At 43.4% G+C, this 18,396-nt stretch overlaps 1 protein-coding gene across 1 annotated transcript; it reads left to right on the top strand.

The window, feature by feature from the left end:
- Positions 1–12,226: 12,226 nt before the first annotated feature.
- Positions 12,227–17,524, top strand: LOC108521272 (uncharacterized). The gene is made up of 3 exons (XM_017860994.1): positions 12,227–12,623; positions 13,493–13,739; positions 14,475–17,524. The coding sequence occupies exons 2-3, from the start codon at positions 13,686–13,688 to the stop codon at positions 14,976–14,978; spliced, it is 558 nt and encodes a 185-aa protein (XP_017716483.1). The 5' UTR covers positions 12,227–12,623; positions 13,493–13,685; the 3' UTR covers positions 14,979–17,524.
- Positions 17,525–18,396: the final 872 nt, after the last annotated feature.

Genomic DNA, 18,396 nt, shown 5'->3' with positions numbered 1-18,396 from the left:
AATGAAAAGACAAGCTACAGACTGGGGGGAAATATTTGCAAAAGACATATCTGAAAAAGGACTGTTATCCAAAATACACATAACAATGCTTTGAACTCAACAGTAAGAACACAAACCATCAAATTTTTAAAATAGACCAACGTCCTTAACAGGCACTTCTCCAAAGAAGATATAGAGATGGTAAATAAGCATATGAAAAGATGCTCCACATCATATGGGATCAAGGAAATGCAAATTGAAACAATAATGAGATACCACTATACACGTATTCAAATAGCCAAAAAACACTGACAACACCAAATACTGGTGAGAATGTGGAGCAATAGAAACTCTCATTTATCAGTGGGGGAAATGCAAAAATGTACAGCCACTTTAGAGGACTATTTGACAGTTTCTTACAAAACTAAACATGCTCTTACTACATGATCCAGCAATCACACTCCTTGGTATGTACCCACATGAGTTGGAAATGTATGTCCACATGAAAACCCGCACAGCATGTTTATAGTGGGCTGTCTATAGCTGCCAAAGCATGGAGACAACCAAGATGTCCTTCATTAGGTGAATGGACGAACAAACTGTGGCACATTCAGACAAAGGAATATCATCCAGCACTAAAACAAAATGGGCTATCAAGCCACAAAAAGACATGGCGGAAGTTTAAATGTGTATTACTAAATGACACAAGCCAATCTGAAAAGGTTACATACTTTATGACTCTAACTGTGACATCCTGGGAAAGCAAAATTATGGAAACAGGAAAAAGATCAATGATTGCCAGAGGTTAGAGGGGAGGCAGGGATGAATGGGCAGAGTACAGAGGATTTTCAGGCAGTAAAACTACTCTGTAGGATCCTATAATGGTAGATATACACTATCATGCATTTGTCCAAACCCATTGGATATCCAACATCAAGAGCGAATCCTAATATAAACTGTGGACTGTGAGTGATGATGACATGTCAATGCAGACTTACCAATTGTGACAACTGCGCTGCTGTAGTTGGGGGTGAGTGTTGATAATGGAGGAGGCTGTGCATCTGTGGGGGCAGGAGACACATGGAAAATCTCTGTACCTTCTGCTCAGTTTTGCTGTGAACCTTAAACTGCTCTAAAAAATGAAGTCTTAGCTGGGGGCGGTGGTTCACACCTGTAATCCCAGCATTTTGGGAGGCCAAGGCAGGCGAATCACGAAGTCAGGAGTTTGAGACCAGCCTGGCCAACATGGTGAAACCCCGTCTCTACTAAAAACACAAAAAGTAGCCAGGCGTGGTGGAACATGCCTGTAATCCTAGCTACTCAGGAGACTGAGACAGGAGAATTACTTGAACCCAGGAGGCAGAGGTTGCAGTGAGCTAAGATCATGCCACTGCACTACAGCCTGGGTGACAGAGTGAGACTCCATCTCAGGAAAAAAAAAAAAAAAAAGAATGAAGTCTTTTTTAAAAAAGTTAAAAAGATTCAGCCCTGTAGCAGGTCCCACTCAAGGACTAAGTAATGGGCTACAGAAGAAAGGGTGGAAGGCTGAGGAATTGATCTGGCTGAAGTCCCTGAAGGCACTAATGAGAGAGGAGGCTGGGTGTCCATCCTTCTTCCATTAACTGCTTTGGGAATACCAGAAGAGCCCCATAATGATTTTACTTACGTCAAAGTTCCTCCTTGGAGAGATGGAATTATTGCACATCATATCTAAAGGTGGACCACAAACCTTGAAATCAATTAGACAAGGTCCAGGAAATTATTTTCTTTTGCTTCATATAAGTTTACTTGATCTCATCTTCCCCCAGTGGGCAATAGTTGATGTACGTGCCTGTGCATGTGTGAGTGCGTGCGTGTGTGTGTGTGTGTATTTGTGCGTGTGTGTGTTTTGTGGGCTTTTCCATGGATGTTTTTAATATGGGCTCTGGAGGTTTGCTGCAAAGCTAAATTGGGTGAAGAATGAAGACTTATTGGTAAATATTTCTTTATGTGCCTGTTTCCTTGAGTAGACTGTGACCTACTGATTTCTGTATCCCCTGACTTAGCTAGCACAGGGCCTGTTGTCTACTAAGGGCAGAGGGAATGCTGGTTGAATGGGGTTAGAATGATACTAAAGAATGGGGTTTACCAGATGTGCCTAGAGGAAACCAAACCTTCAATGCAACCATGCTGACGAGAGCACACATTTTAAATTCAGACACACTCAGGTTCAAATCCTGCTTCATACAAGGAAAGCAGGTGGCACTAGTTCTGTGATCTTGTCTCTGTGTCTCAGTGACGGGGTGGGTACCTCTGCTGAGCTACATCGCAGCATTGTGGTGTGACCATGAACCAGAATATAAACGTGCTTTGGGAATAAAGTTACATTTAAATGCATTATATAATTGTAAACATTTCAGAGATAAGTGTGAGAATTATGTGCAGTTTTTAAATAATGGAAGCAATTTGTTTCAAAATAATAAATGTCCTAAGGTAATTTTTAACCAAAAGTCATAGCTGTTTAAGTCCAAAAGCCTCACAATTGCTTAAAAGTAATGATTAATTAATCATTTCTTCCCTTCTCAATTGAAAATAGAAAGGTTAAAAAATCTACACTGGAAAACACACTGGTGAACAAGCATGAGGACTGCACAGGAGAGTCTGATAACAGGAGCTGAGCAGCTTTGAGGTCTGTGGCCAGCATCAGCTGCAAAAGTAGTGCTGTATTTCTTCACTCTTTTTTCTGGCTAAATATGTATTTTTTTCAACTATCTCTCTAATACCATAGGAAAGCTCTAAATGTCATTCTGTTTTCTTAAGAGAGAAAATAAAGCACATCTGAGCTCCTATCCCAGCCCCTTGCCAGGATTTTGGGGTCAACGTAATCTCTCCCCAAGGCAGGAAATGGTATTCCAGCCCTTCAGAGCAGCCTAAGTTTTCAAATCCTTGCCCTGGTGTGCCCACCTGGAGGCTCCCAGACCTCCCATGCATCAACCAGCCATGGCCAAGATCCAGGCTGGCATATTGTGTTCCACTAGTCATCAGTGTATCTGACTTGCATTTTAGGTACCAGCTCAGCCACAGGTGGGAAGAGCATCAGGTGGGCTCTTGGGGCCCCGATTCCAGGCCTTGGCTCTTGGATGGCATTTCCGGACCTGGCCTGGGCCAGACGGGAGCCTGCTGCTCTGAAGTGGTGAGTCCGAGGTTTGGCAACATCCACACAATCTGACTGAAGAGCCCTTGGGCCTTAAGCAAACACCAGTGGAAGCCTGCAGTACTCCCTGTGGGCCTGTGGTGGTGGCCATAGGGTGAGGCTCCTGTGCCTGTGGGAAGTAGAGGGAAGAGCAGGAAGAGTGGGCCCTAGAGACAATGAGCCTCTTGCTTTCTGTTGCCATCACTGAAAGGAAGGAGGGATATCTAGGGCCATGTCATCCATACACAAGGTGCTAAATGTGACCTCTTCATTGGACAAACATTAAGAGAAATGGAGGGCTCTCCTCATAGCTATAACTTGTGGATCAACCTTAGACACAGCTTGATGACTGGAGCCCAAAGCTGCTGCATGTACCAGGCTGTATCCGTTTGCTTTAGGGGTGGGCTCTCCCTCTTTCAGCCTCATACTCTAGATCCTGGAGGAAGGCAGAGGAATTATGACTCATGCTGGCAGCTCTAAAGTATTTGGAGAAAGGCACACAGGTTATGAATGACCTTTTCACACCTTTTCAGCCTCCCAGCCAAGCCCCACTTCCAGGCTCCAGGAAGTCCTGCAGACACAGAAGGAAGTCCTAGACCAGTATCAGTTGTTCCCAGGCAGTCAGAGACTCCCTGGAGTGAGCAGTAGAACCCTGTCTCAAGTTCTTCCTCTTCAATGCTTTATCACTCATCATGTTTGTCTATAGTGTGAATAGAATATTCAATCATTTATTTACCCACTGATTTATCAACTATCTATTAAACTCTTTCTGTGTTCAGGTGTCAGGCCAGACTCTGGGGGAAGAATAGTGAATGAGATATCTCTTTACCTTCAAGATCTTTTCAGGCCAGGGTGTGTGTGTGTGTGTGTGTGTGTGTGTGTGTGTGTGTGTGTTGGTTTTGTTTGGTTTAGTCTGGTTTGGTTTGGTTTCAATTCTTTGTCTCAGTGCCCAGTGAGATAGATGCCTCTTTGCCTTCATGGTCCTTCCAGGTCAGGAATTTTGTTTGTGAGTTGGTTTGTTTATTTGTTTGGTTCAGTCCTTTGTTGCAGTGCCCAGGATGGTGGCTGATCCTGAGTAGTTGTGCAGTGCGTCTCTGTTATTACCAATGAAAGTGGCCAGGCCCACCCGCAGGGAGCAGTGGACCCAGGACACTTCACGCCTTACGAGACTCATTCTCTGCCCCCTTCACTTTCCCTAGAAGGTAACATCTAACCAAAATGAACAACAAGAAAACCTTAGGATAGAAACAGAAGGACATTATCCAAAGGGGCAGCTTGCACCTGAAGTGCAGGTGAGGGAGCATGGGATGTGGGGACAAGCAAGGAGAAGAGGTTGTTGTCGACCAGCAGTAATGATGTTCTTGGTATGTTAACTTTTCTTGGTATGGGAACTTTAAAACCCTTTCCACAGGTTTTAATTAGTACCTCCCACTTCCTTTCCTCAGTCCCCTCGCCCCAAAGTGGTTTTAACTGCCTGGTTTTAAAACATCCCAGGGCACCAGAAAACCCCTAGACCAGGATTGAACATTCCTTTCTCTCAGCCATAAGAGAGGACCCAGGAGCCAAAAGAAGCCAGGAAGCCCCATCTCCTCTCTCTGCCATCGGCAGCAGCACTGCTACCCAGGCAAGTCCTTTCCCTCCTGTTGCCCGAGTGAGGGCCCCTGACAGAAAGCCAGAGCTGAAGATTAAAACAATGGCATGGAATCCTACACCTCTAATTGGACAAAACCAGAGAGAAGCATGGGAATGGGGCAAGAGGACATCCACAGAGCAAGGAGGCACAGAGGCTGGCTGCGTAGCTGAGCGCCCTTGAGTTGTCTCCTAACTTTCTGTCTTGTTTCACAGTTCCCCACCCTCACCCCATGGGGGAGTCATGAGGGTCAAAGGAATAATCCATGCAAAAGGCATTTCCAAAGTTCCGGCCTTAATTCTTTAATCTATAAAATGGGTAGCGTAACAGCATCTACCTCATAGGGTTATTGCAAAGGTTAAATATACATCAAGCATTTAGAATAGGGACAGAATTAAGAGTAAGCATCTATGGCCAGGCGCGGTGGCTCGGGCCTGTGATCCCAATACTTTGGGAGGCCAAGGTAGGTGGATCATGAGGTCAGGAGTTCGAGACCACCCTGGCCAATATGGTGAAACCCCATCTCTACAAAAGATACAAAAGAATTAGCCGGGAATGGTGGCAGGTGCCAGTCATTCTAGCTACTCAGGAGGCTGAGGCAGGAGAATCGCTTGAACCGGGGAGGCGGAGGTTGCAGTGAGCCGAGATCATGCCACTGCACTCCAGCCTGGACGACAGAGGGAGACTCCTTCGCACACACACATACAAAAAAAGAGAATAAGCATTTATATAAGATTTATATAAGCGTTCACTATTTAACAATCGGGTCTGGGCGCGGCACACATAGTGCAGAGAAGAGTTTAACTGAAGAGTTATTTAATGTTGATACTATTTACACAGGTGGTAGCAGGTTTCAGGAATCAACAAAGCATGGTGAAAGGACTAAGAACTAGCCTGAGGCTGGAGCTGTGCAAGAGGCCAGGCAGGGACTGGGGGAATGAACACACCAAGCTTTCTCTCCTCCCACCTTCTGATCTCCTCTCTGTGTCTCCATTGCCAAGCCAGCCAGAAGCAGAGGGCAAGTGAGCCCACATGAAGCAGTCCATGGGGTCAGTTTTGTAGGGCATAGAGTTTGGATCTGATGGAGGAGAAAAACCAAGATAACTAGCACAGCTATTCTTAGGAGTGAAGTTGGCATTAGTATTAATATTAGTATTAACCATTGCAAATTAATATTATTGCTATTACCATTGTGTATCTCTAGTAATAGGACCTGTTTCTTGTATTATAGATTTGAGTTTTCTGCTTTGTGTATATTTTATTTAATGGGGCCTGACTTTCTGTTTGAAGGATTTGTTGATGTGGCTTTTTTCATTTGAGCAGCTGTTGTTGCCAATGAATTAAAGAGTAACCAGGGCTCAAAGCGACTGGAGTCTGGTCCTGATTTGGAATCCACTGTGTGGAGCCCATCCATCCTCAGGAACCTCAATTTCCTCTATTATAAAAAGGAAAAAAAGAGTTATAACTCTTACAGCAGAGTTGTAAGAAAGACTACCCTGCCAAAACTGTTCAAATATGAGGAACTGGCAAATATAAAATTCTAAAATATTTCTTAATAATATGCACAAGTTCTGACTTAACAAGCATGGCATATTGTGACTACCCTGTTAAAAAAATCCGCTGATCATTTTTCACAACTTATTTATTCTTGGTGCCTATTTCCTTTCCAAGAAAGGAAAAGGGATAAAAGAACTTTAACATCTTTTTTCGTTACCCAGTGCTTTTTACATTATTCCTGAAATTCACTTCTACACGCAGAATATATTTAGGAGTCTGCCTTCTGATTTAAAATATATATTTATACATATCTAAATCATTTCCTATAGACTTTTTAAGCATTTTGTTCATCTAAATGTGTATGTTTCTGCTGTAATTGAAATTCCTAAATAGTCACTTTCTGAACTGTCAAAATTGTAAAGCTGTTGATGGGTGCAGCTCTGGGGTTTCCATGGCAACTACTTTCATTGCCTAGGAGATGCTGGTCTGCTGATACTATCACTGAACTGGCTCAAATCTCGAAAACTTGGCGGTGCCCAAAAATGTGCAAGCATGTACTGAAAGTTTAACGGGCTTTTATTTTTAATGGCTGGCACCAAGCGTGGCCTCATCAGCGCTTGGGAAGAGGCAGCTCTGTTTCAAGGTTCTTCATTGTGTAGGGGGTGGGAGATTTGACAAGCATGCTAATACTACCAGATCCTCTTTGGATGGTAAGCTTTTATGTGAATAGCTCCCAAATAACACTACCATCACTCACTAATACTGGGACGGAAACTGAGTTAGGATAACAGAGCCTGAGTTCCCCCATCAGATAACAAGATGCTTCTGAATATAAGTCAAAATTGGAGTGTAGACTGTCTCACAACTCTACTGTTTTTTGTTTCTTTTCGCCTTTCTTTCTGTTTTTTCTTTTTGTCCCTCTCTTTCTTGTCTGAGAGGCTGGGATGCTGAAGGCTGTAAACATCATGCTTTGTTACACACTTTCGATGTCTGCTCAAATGTGGTGCACCATTTCTAAACCACCTCCTGTTAAACCGTTTGTGGGAAAGTTACATTAAAAATAAATCATTTCATGATCAGCAGTTTTATTGGTGCGTGGTCAAAAATTACCCAGGGAGAGAGAAATCATTTAGTTCACCCTTTTTTCCTATCTAAGGAACTCGAGTTTCTTCTAATTACATCCGGAGGATCATTTAAACAGGGTGGTCCATTTTAAAGCAGTCACATTTAAATCTACTTTGCATTAAATGAGCTTGCTTTTAGATGAGTTTGGCTGGCTCAAGAATACATCACAAAATGCAAATCTGATGATAAATAAAGCTTTGGCTACATCGTAGAAATGGGGAGCATTTCAAAAAAATGATGTTAGCACTGACTGCTAAGTGAAATGGCATTCCCTGAACACTCCTCATATTTTAAACATTTAAATGTATGCTACTAAATCAAATATGTCCATTTAATATGTGGCAATTTGTAAGCCACACAAAATAAGAAGATGAGGTGCTAGTTTGTCCTCACAAGTTAACACTGGTGAAAATACAAGGAATAGGGCTGTGAGAAGTCAAAAATAGGAGGAAATGGCTCTGCATACTTCTTTGAGGAGTGTTTTGAAGTAGCTAGCGGGCAGAATGTGAACTGCTGTGTGCCAATTATACCACATCTCCTTGGGACCTGAAGCTGTTGAGTTGATGCCTTCTTAGGCTTGGCTCCTAGAAGAAGATAGAAGTCACGAAGCGGTAGAATATTAGTTATGACTAAAAATACTTTAATGAACTGTTGAAACAAACATCTCAGACTTTATACACGCATAAAACAAAAGATTCGTCCCTTTAAAGGATTAGCCTTGTTAATACTTTAAAGTATTACCCTTGTTAGCCAAAGCGATTATTACAATGATCCCGCTGCCATTGTTTAGATGTTTGAATGCCAGTTTCCATTTTTTTAAAAACTGCTTTCAAAGACTGCGACATGTCTGTGGCACATATTTCTTTCTTTTATCTGTATTATACTTTAAGGTCTAGGGTACATGTGCACAACGTGCAGGTTTGTTACATAGGTATACATGTGCCATGTTGGTTTGCTGCACCCATTAACTGGTCATTTACATTAGGTGTTTCTCCTAATGCTCTCTCTCCCCTGCCCCCCTACCCCACGACAGACCCCAGGGTGTGATGTTCCCCGCCCTATGTCCCTGTGTTCTCATTGTTCAATTCCCACCTATGAGTGAGAACATGCGGTGTTTGGTTTTCTGTCCTTGTGATAGTTTGCTGAGAATGATGGTTTCCAGCTTCATCCATGTCCTGGCAAAGGACATGAACTCATCCTTTTTTATGGCTGCATAGTATTCCATGGCATGTATGGTCTGTGGCACATATTTCTAATTATTTACCAAAACGTATTGTTTCTTCTTTTGTATTATGTGGAAGCTGAGTATGTGGCTTCTATAATAGTAAAATGGCATCTGGGCACATGGCTACCCAGCTGGGGACTACCAGGCGTGGCCATGGACTAGGTTCTTAACAGAAAATAGAAGTACTGTGGGTCATTTCCAGACCTTGGTACAAAATATTGCACATGAGCTGTCCATGACTGTTTCCATCTCCCAGGAACCATAGGAACCCAACATTGACCTAGAAGATGGCAGCTACTCTGATTATTATGCTGATAATATAAGAAGCCTGGGTCCCTGGATGACTGCATGAAGTAGATCCACCCTGCCAACCCGGTTCTCTCTTTTTTAACTGGTTACAAGAATGTAAGTTTCCTTTTTCTGTAAATACCACTGCACTGTTGGGTCTTTGGGTACAGAGTTCTAAAAAACATGTAGGTAATGAAAATGATATCTGTAATGAGAAACAAAACCTAGTTGGAAAAGTAAGTCCTTGTGTAGATGTTTAGGAAGGAGTTTCATTAATTTATAGTTAGTTATTGTACTAGACTCACCAAGTGAGTGAATCAGAAGGACACAGAAAAGTACCTGGAAAAGACTGACAGGAAGACAGGTAAAAGAAACATTGGAGAAAACACGATCAAAATTAATCAGGTCCAATATTGTAATTTTTTAATACAGGATATGTTGCTCTAAACTTTTTATGTTCAGCCTCACTTTTACATTCTTCTGCATATAATAGAATCCTACCTAACTGAGGTGCGTCTGGGAAGGACATTTTGTAATAATTTGTTGCCAAAATACTAAACTTTCAGAAGGATCTTGATGGGCCCATGTTTCAGTTAACTGCTGCTGTGCAACAATCCATCCTAAACTTAAAGCTTAGGCTTAAAACTGTAATTTATGGCATATCAGAATGCTGCAAGTTGACTTAGGTCAGCTAGGATGGTCTTCTACTCCATATGGTATAGCTGGCATCACTGATCTGGCTGCATTCAGCTGGGAGCTTGGCAGAGATTGGAACTTCCAAGATGGTCTTTCATCCCTCAGGCTCTCTCTCAATACAGTTCTTCATCTTCCAAACATCTGAATTTCCTAAAAGCATGACAGCTGACTCCTAAAAGGGAGCATTCTAAGAGAGAAAAATTAGAAGCTGCCAGTTCTTGAAAGGCTTGGGCTCAGAAGTTTTAGAATGTCACTTTTGTGAGTCAAAACAAAGCAAGTCGCATTCAAGAGAGGGAAAAATAAACCCACCTCTTGAGGTGGGGGACAGCTTGCACCTACAAAAAAGGAAGATGTTGTTGTTGGCCCTAGTTGGAATGCCTACTACCGACATTATACAGAAAATAACTGGTCATTATCTCCAGTTCCTGGCACACAGTTTCAACAACCCTTGGACTTTCCTGAATGATAGAACTGTCTTGTTATTCATAACAAGCCTCTTTCTACCATACCTGAGTTTACGCTAATAAGGTTACTTATTACAGGGCTCCTAGATAGCTTCAAGATGGGAGCTGGTCCCCAGATAAACCAACCACATGACTGAAGAGTTAGAATTTCAGCCCCACTCTGAACCTCTGGGGAAGGTAGAAGGACTAGAGGTTGGGTTCAGTCACCAAGACCGGTATTTAAATCAGTCATGTGTATATAATGAGACCTTAATAAAATGCTGAAACAGGGAGGCTCCGAGAAGTTCCTGGTTTGTGAACACATCCATGTGCTGGGAAGGCAACACACCTGGATTCCATGAAGGGTCCATGGAAGCATGGAAGCTCTGCACCCCGCTCTACCCCCATGGCCTTGCCCTGTGTATCTCTTTCTCTTGCTATTCATCTGTATCCTTTATAATAAAAGGGTAACAGTAAGTATAGTGCTTACTTGAGTTTCATAAGCCATTCTATTGAATTCTTAAGCCAGAGGGAGTTGTGGGAACCCCCAAATTTGTTGCCAAGTCAGACTGAAGTGAGGGTAGCCTGGCGGACCCTCTTTGTAGCTAGAATGTGAGTAAGGGCAGTATTGTTAGGGATCTTGCCCTTTAACTTGTGAGTTCTGATGTTACATCGGGGTAGTTAATGTCAAAATGTATGGAATTGAATTGTAGGACACCCAGTTGGTGTCAGAGATTTGCTGTTGAAATGCAACCACCAAATAGAATCACCTTGTGGCTGAAACAAAGGTTGCAGAATGCAGAGGGCTTGGATTAAATTACTTACACTGGTATTGTCCATGTGGCTCTCACAAAGATTTAGTTTTCTCATTGTAAAAGAAAAAATACCTATATTCAGGTCTAATATGCAATTTAAATACACAGGAAAAAAAAACACCTTATAAACTGAGCAACACAAAGCAAATATTAGCAACTATTATGGGCCAGATGCTAATATAAAAACAAAAATTTTCTTTATAACCCAACAAGAGCACTGTGGCCAGATTTTTACCCATTTTCAAGTCAAGTTAGAGAAATAATGAATGTAGATTCCCAAAGCTAAAGATATAAATTTGGTCCTATGTATCTTCTGTGTGCATGTCTGGGATTTTTTTCAACCAAGTTTTTTCCATTCAGTTCCAGGCAGAAACTTGACAATTTCTTCTCATGAATCATCTTTCTATGGCACTATTCCACACCCGGCAGAAAAATTATGTGAGGCCACGGTCTTTGCTGGCCGGCACTCAAAGAAAACATGCAAAACCGAACTCCATGTGGTCTTTGAGCCATCCCTCAGATCCTGAATTCCCTCAGCCCTTGAACCTGAGTTGGGTTAGTGGGAATCCCAGCTGGGTGCCAGGGAGAAGGCTGCTCTCAGGACCCAGCAGAAAGGGATGGGATGGAGCAATGTGAGTAAATGAGGGACATCTGCTCCCGGGATTTTGCTGCACCCACTCATCGGAGGTAAAATGAGCCTGTAACATTTTTAACAATTCAAGGATCTGGTGGACAGGAAGCTGATCTCTCAGGTCCCGTATGCATCAGTCCAAAGGCAGTTGAAGATGGGTAAGATTTTATAAAACAGCACAACAAGGCAACAGGAATATATTGTGGACAAACTGTGTGCCCAGGATCCTAGGGATTAGAAAATATGTGGAACATCCAACACCTTAATTCCAGCATATATTAAGTACTTCCTTCTCACCAGCACAGAGGATGCGTGACATATAGCTTCATATAGTCAAGGCACAGTCACTGATATACAGTTTCAAATGTTCTATGTACACGCACACACGCGCGCACACATACACGTTAGAAGAGATGATCTACAATAAGTATAGCATGTTTACATGCTTATCATGAAGCCCTTACAAAGAAAACCAAGAACAGTTCCTCAAAACTCCATGCACAGCTTCCTCTTTGTGGATCCTGACTTCAAATGCTAGGACTAACTAGCCAAACACTCAGCGAGTCAGAGCTGGTGTGCAGAGAAAACCACTTCTCTCTCGTTAAATGACCTCGCCTCATCATAAACCCTTAAAAAGAAAGCTTCCAGATCATTTGTCTCCATCACAAAACTTATAAAATGAGATGAAAAAAAAGTTAAATTATTTTGGCTCATAAGTTTCAGATGGAGTTGTATATTTCCCTAAAGGGTCAAAATAGAACATTTATTAAACGACGAGTTATTCAAAACCGGCACAGGCCCCAGTTGTCTTTCAAAAGCTCTGATTTACTGCATATTTCTCCCTTGAGAAAGGCCTTTTTTAAATGTTCATTTCCATTTTAAGAGACTGTGGGCTTTGATCTGTTGGGAGCATTCTTTTTCTTTCCCTGACTGGGGCCTGTCGGCTACTCAGGCCTGTGTTTTTCCACGGCCTTCCCCAGCATTCACACAGCATCTCCTGCATCTGCGTTCACCCTGGTTGATTTGGAGGTCAGAACTGGTGAGTCCCTGTAGCAGGTGACACCAAGAACCAATGAGCCACATTTGCTCTTCACACCTCAATAAAGATCCTGCTTCCAGGAGGCAAGAGAAAAGTGAGATGGGCTTGGGCATTCCTGCATCCTGCAAAAGCTGTCAAGTTCTACTTTAAAGTTAATTTGAAATTTCATAATAAATTTAATCTTGTTACTCCAGGAAAGTCAAGGCACAGTCACAGCGACGTTAAATGTCTTTTGCTTTTGAAAGAATCGTGCCCTTCTTTTTTTATTTTTTGAGACAGCATCTTGCTCTGCTGCCCAAGCTGGAGTACAGTGGGACGATCATAGCTCACAGCAGCCTCAAACTTGCCATCCTCCTGCCTCCGCCTCCTGAGTCACTGGGACTACAGATGCACACCACCACTATACCTCACTACTTCATGTATTTTTTTTTTAACTTTGTGTGGGTAATATCAATATGTACTTGGAGTCTGCCGGCCACGAGTGTTTCTATTCCAGACAAGTTGGAAGGTCAGGGTGACATGGGTCATTTTTAATATCAAACCTGTTGCCCTGCTTTGTTTTCACATCACACCACTCTTCACCCTCTGGCCCCACTAGGCCTTAGTGCAAATTAGTAAAAATCTCCCTCTTGAGGGGCATATACAGGGCCCTGCCACTGTGTCCATCTTGGTGAGACACCAAAGGCTGGGTTTTAGTTCCTACTTGCCTTATAAACACTGTTGTGCCTATACTCCCACTTTGATCCCCCTGCCCACAAGTGCCCAAAATACACACACACACACACACACACACACACACCCTTTGAAATCACTGGAGTAGCACTAGATGATTCTTCCAGTGCTAAACAATTTACTGTTTACCCACCTCTTCCCTTCCTCCTGTCTTTCCTCTTCTCATCCTCTTCCTCTTCCTTTCTCTCTCCCCTTCTCTCTCTCTTCTGTAATAATACAGTGAGTGTTTATGTAAGTTTCAAATCCAGCAACCTAAAGATTCACCTCCAATGGCACAGGGCTGGACGGCACTCAGAGATGGCTGCCACCCAATCGTCACTCAGCATTTTATCACTGGGCTATTCTATTCAAGTGTATTCCATATGCTAAGCAATTGTTCACAGAAATAAGATAATGGAAAGAACAGAGACGGAATGAGCATTGGGCAGAGTCGGGCCTGCCATGGCTCTTACTGCCGTTCTTCGCAGGTAAATGACACATACAGGCTTGAAAAGCAGCTCTCCCTTTTTTTGTAGCCCATTTTTGTTTGTTTGTCAGATTACATGTTTAATCACTTGCGACAAGCCACTGCACCATGTGAGGCATCGTGCAATCCAGCATAAACCCAAAGCTCCACGGGCAGAAAGGAAGCCATCCACACTGCCCTCTAAAGGCTGTTACCCACTGCAGAGAGAAGAGGAGATCACAAGGGATTTTTTCCCAGCTGACTTTCTGTAGCAGGGAGGGAAAGAAATTGTGTTCTCCAGGAGAAAGTGGTTAATTTTATTTTATTTTATTTTATTTTACTTTTGTAGCTGCAGGCAATCTGTGGATAAGTGGGTATTACCATCCTGGTACATCTCTAATTAATAAGATCAATTGCCACTGTATTTTCTTTTACAAACTCATTTAGATATGTCAGGGCTGCAATTATTTTGCGAATGATCTGTCTTTACGCTTATTCATCTTTCCTCTTCCTCAAGGAGCAAATAAAACTGTCAGCTTAAATGCCCTTTGAAGTCTGTTTTAGATCCTTGATTGAAAATTAAAAACGAAGCTCTCTAGCCTAGTGCCATTTCCAGGGTCAAAGTTCCTGTCCTCACATTGCTTTGTGTGTATGTGTGTATACACAGGCACGTGTGTGTATTGATTTCTGTTTTTAAAAAGGTAACATGCTGGCTTTTGAATCTCGATGTTGCACCCCTTTCCTTTCATCTCCTTAGATCTGCAAGAACTCCGGACTCATAGATTATGTCAAAACTGAGAAGCACTGGACAGTCATTTTGCTTATCTGCAGTTTCTCATTTCTGAGAAGAATTTCTCTCCATATGGACATTATCACTTTTGTTATAATCTTGAGAATGGTTCAGGTAGCTTTGATCACCAGTTTCCTATCTCCTACGATAATCAGAACCAATGGAATGTGCGGAAATCCATCCCTATTCCGAAGGATTCCTAATGTCATCTCACCAGGTGGGATGGTTTTCCTGCTCAAGTCTGCATGCCCAACTCCAACAGCTTCGCCCAAGCTTGGGGACAGGCTTCATCCAACACCCAGAACCTGTACGGTTATTTGGCCCCTCATTGAGAAGCCTCTTACGGATACAGACAAAATTAACTCGGTCATCCCTGCAGCGCCAGAGGGAAACTTCTGGACTCTCTGTTTGGGGAGTGTGCGCTCAAACCATTTCAAGATGAGATTTAAACCTCTTCTTGGAGAAGACTGAGGCTGGCACAAGGCTAACAAATCAAATAAACTGCACCGAGGCAAAGCCGCCGTCTCTCCCAGGCTGTACCCTGCCTGCTTCTCCCACCCCTGCCTTCTGGCCGATTTGTCTTTAAGGTTTTAGCATTATCCCTCTGTTGACAAATGAATGCTTTTCTGGAAAATGAGGTATTTCCAGAAGCGGGCAGACAATGGCTGGAGCGCCGTAAGAGCTCTGCCTCCCTCGATTCGTTATGTGAACGGGAAAGGCCTGGAGGTTTTGCACGAGCATTACATTCAAGGTGATGATAAATGGAGTCTGGCTGGGGTGGTAATAAGGGAATTTCTAGCCAGGTCCTGTCTAGACCACAGTTTGTTATGGAGGGAAAGCCACAAAAGGGGGCTATAGTACCCCGTTCCTCAGAGAAATTGTCCTCAGGGAGAGTCAGGCACATTTCCAGTCCGAACCTTCGTCCGGCCCCTCACTGAGGCCGCTGTAAATAACATTAGCCTGTCTTTCAGCAAGCTCTGGGAAGCTTATAAACCGAACACGGTTTTTGTTGTCTGTAGTTGTGCATTAAGCTCAGTACTGTCAAGTCTAATTATTCTCATTAAGGTCTGAAAGTTTTAGGGATTAATTAAGCAGAGAGCCAAAGCTTATGCAGAACAGCAATATTTTCCCCCTGAAGGATTAGCCCGTCATTCTGATGGGGTTTTCCTTGAGCGTTGCCCATTACTTTATAAGATAGCAAAGTGTGGAGCTCATATAATATGGATTAGAAATCGCCTACATTTCACATGTGCTATTCAGCCATGAAAATAAGTCCTGGCCCTTGGTGCCTGTAACCCGGAAGGCTCACTAATGAGAACCAGGCAGTGGGGCTAATGAGAAATTCAATACATGCCGTCTCTCCTTCCCATTTCCCTTCAATTTACTTTCTACAGGAGCCGATATGTGTAGGAAAAGTCTGAGTGGATGCTGGTATTCTCCTCTTTGCCTGGTGGGGATCTTAGAAATTATCTGATTCTAGTCCTTCTTGCTATAGAGGTGACAACTGGGATTCAGCAACCTGCTTAAAAGGGCCCGGTTAATGGCAAAGCTACTTGAAAAGAAGGTGACAGGAAACTTCAGGAGGTGTAGACAATCACTGGGTACGTTAGGATGCTGAGGGTCCTTAGTCTTAGGTTTTGGCATGATGGAAAATGCTGTAGAAATGAGAAGGTCCCACAATGAAGAGAGGATGCTGGTGAGGACCTAATTTGCAGGCAAGCCCCAGGAACTCTGGCACCCTGCTTGGTAAAGAATTTCAAGGCTTCCTGGAGAAATGGGGGTAGGGGGAAGGATCGTTAGGCCCTGGCACCCCAGATGTAAAGAGGAAAGTCAGATGTGGGTAATCACCCTGTCTTCACCCAGCAGCTCCAGTTTTCAGCAAAGCAGAGGGGGCACTTCTGCCTTCCATCTCCCCAACTTCACATCAAGGCGCCATTGCATTTGATGGCTCGGAATGCAGCCTTCCTGCCTCCCACACTCCCAAATCCATGCCTTGTTTATCTCTTTAGAACGGATCCCCGATGCCTGCCCACCACGCGGCTGGAGTGGCGCCAGCATCCCCAGGGCGCGTCTGTGATGACTGATAGGGTCCACCACCTCTACCCCAGACCCTTCCACACCCAAAGACTCCCTCTGCCCAATGAAGTCCCCTTCGCCCCAGCATTCCTGCACTGGGCACATCCCAAGGGTGGCCCGGTATCCTGCAGGTGGCAGGAGAGAGCACCCTCCTCAAACACCAGTCTGATACGTAGCCAGGAGGAAGCAGGCAGTCCTCAGTGTACCCTCTTCTCTTGTCTCTGGGGAGCTTGTTTTGGCTCCTCAAGATCTCGGAAAAAGTACAGGTTGTAGAGGCTGCATTCTCAGGGCAGAACCATGTCTCAAGACAACTGGTTAGTGAGGCCAGGAGTGACAATCATAATCGGAGCAGCAACTGCGCAACGGCATAGGCAAGGGGGGCCGAAGGTGCAGCAGCCACCACCATTATAGTCAGACTGGGCACCATTTCCTAAATGTCACACGTCCTTCCAGCCCCTTGATCTTTGCTTATGAAAAGTGTCATTCCCTCTACAATCCTCTAGAGCTCTTTGTAGGTTTTATTTGTTTTCCAAAACTGTACTTGCTTCTCTATGAACCATGAGTCCCAGAGGCCCTCGTGGTCCTCAATTATCTTTGCTTCACCATGGCCTGTGCCATGGGGCTGAATGTTTGTAGTCCCCAGAATCCATATGTGGAAGCCCTAATCCTCACTGCACTGATATTAGGAGGTGGGGCCTTTGGGAGGTGATTAGGGTTAGATGAGGGCATGAGGGTGGGGCCCTCATGATGAGGTTAGTGCCCTTATCAAGAGGATGAGACACTAGATCCCTTGCTTCCTCTCTGCCTGCAGTCACCAATGAAAGGCCAAGTGAGGACATAACAGAAGCCATCTCTTCCCAGAACCTAGCCATGCTGGCACCCTGATCTCTAGCTTCTCAGCCTCCAGAACTGTGAGAAATAAATGTTTGTTGTCTACACCATCCAGGTTGTGGTCATTCATTATAGCAGCACAAACAGACTAAGACAGTGGGGAACCGTGATTGTTACATTATAGGTGCTTAGCAAACTTGCTCACTGATCAACTGAGGTCTCTCCCCTGCCATTAAACAGTGAAGCAACAATTAGTTAGCAAATGCAATTTCAGCTTCTTCTGAGGGAAAGATAATACACCAAGCAGTGTGAAGAAATTTCTTTGCAGAACCAAACTAAAGGTCCAAGTTACTTAACACAGCATTAGTTTTTCTCAAATCAGTATGTGTTGTTATACATGCAAGCCTAATTAATCATATTTCCAGGGTATACACTGAATAATCTGAGAGAAGAAATCAATTACCTAAATTCGTGGTTCTCATAATTTGAAGTAGTCATATTTCAAAGTGTATGTTTTAAATCAGAACTGTTGAGCATGATGGATGGGGACAAGGGAGGGAGGTGTGCTTTTTAAATTTTAAAGAAACTTAATTTTATAGTAACCTGCATCTGTTGATAGGTTACATCTGCATCTTTTCAATGTTGCAAACATATAAGGCAAAAGAAATATTTTATAAATAATTCAACTAATTGACAGACTTTCTGTTATTTCTTTGTGGGCTTTTTTTTGTTGTTTGTTTTTTTGTTTTGTTTTGTTTTTTGAGATGGAGTCTCGCTCTGTCACCCAGGCTGGAGTGCAGTAGTGCGATCTTGGCTCACTGCAACCTGTGTCTCCCAGGTTCAAGCAATTATTGTGCCTCAGCCTCCTGAGTAGCTGGGACTACAGGTGCGTGCCACCATGCCCGGCTAATTTGTTTTGTATTTTTAGTAGAGACAGGGTTTCACCAGTCTGGCCAGGCTGGTCTCAAACTCCTCACTTCAA

The sequence above is a fragment of the Rhinopithecus bieti genome, unplaced genomic scaffold, assembly GCF_001698545.2.
Source record: "Rhinopithecus bieti isolate Rb0 unplaced genomic scaffold, ASM169854v2 scaffold_58852, whole genome shotgun sequence".
Lineage (NCBI taxonomy): Eukaryota > Metazoa > Chordata > Mammalia > Primates > Cercopithecidae > Rhinopithecus > Rhinopithecus bieti.
This window is presented reverse-complemented; position numbering and strand designations above follow the sequence as displayed.

Coding starts and splice junctions, on each gene's coding strand:
- LOC108521272 (XM_017860994.1), top strand. CDS start 13,686: ATGAGCATTGGGCAGAGTCGGGCCTGCCATGGCTCTTACTGCCGTTCT. Junction 13,740..14,474: donor CTTACTGCCGTTCTTCGCAG/GTAAATGACACA, acceptor TCATCTCCTTAG/ATCTGCAAGAACTCCGGACT.